This window comes from Fonticula alba (genome assembly GCF_000388065.1).
Source record: "Fonticula alba strain ATCC 38817 unplaced genomic scaffold supercont2.80, whole genome shotgun sequence".
Classification (NCBI taxonomy): domain Eukaryota; order Rotosphaerida; family Fonticulaceae; genus Fonticula; species Fonticula alba.
In genome coordinates this window covers 1-678 of record NW_009243050.1, presented here as the reverse complement: position 1 = coordinate 678, position 678 = coordinate 1, and the positions used below count along the sequence as shown (strand labels likewise).

The 678-nt window shown below is 68.6% G+C and overlaps 1 protein-coding gene across 1 annotated transcript; it reads right to left on the bottom strand.

Annotated features, from left to right (window-relative positions):
- Positions 1-64: 64 nt before the first annotated feature.
- H696_06312 (hypothetical protein) lies at positions 65-562 on the bottom strand (the record flags this gene model as incomplete). Its single annotated transcript, XM_009500054.1, has 2 exons — positions 65-124; positions 356-562. Coding segments are annotated over 2 exons (267 nt in total), but the record flags the coding sequence as incomplete, so codon positions are not given.
- Between the last annotated feature and the right edge of the window lie 116 nt (positions 563-678).

The following is a 678-nucleotide window of genomic DNA, read 5'->3' as shown; positions in this document are numbered from 1 at the left end:
CTGACCCCTCCGTTCTGTCCCCCGTTCCCCCCCCGGGGGCCGAAATAAGCATCCGAGGACGAACCTCCATCTTGATGTTGTTGTTCAAGGCCGGGCGCGGGGTGAAGCGCTGGACCCAAACCTCCTTCTCGGCGGTCATGTCAAACAGCGGGGGGGGGGGGGGGGCGGAGGGGAGAGGGGCGGGGTGGAGGGGCGGGGGGGGGTGGGACCGGGGGGGGGGGCGGGGGGGGGGGGGGGGGGGGGGGGGGGGGGGGGAGGGGGGGAGGGGGGGGGGGGGGGGGAGGGAGGGGGGGGGGGGTGGGGCGGAGGGGGGATGGGAAAGCCAGGCGTTGGAGGGGGGGGGGGGGGAACGCACCTCCTCGAAGCAGAAATCAAAAGTGGTCGAGCGCTCGATGGTGCCGGCCGACCGAAGCTCGTGCACCAGAACAATGAACTGGCGGCTCTGCTTGGCGTCGTAGTGAGGCTCGGTGCAGCCGACCAGCTCAACCTTGATGCCGCCGTGCTCCAGGCGCGCGGAGTTCAGATTCAGCACAACCTTGCCGGAAATAGAGTGCCCGGGCATGAACACCGGGTACTTGACCTACTGTACCAGGGGGAAAGAGAGAGAGAGAGAGAGAGAGAAAGAAAGACGGCAGAGCCCGGAACCGGGGGAAGTCAAAGCAAAGAGCGGACGAGGAC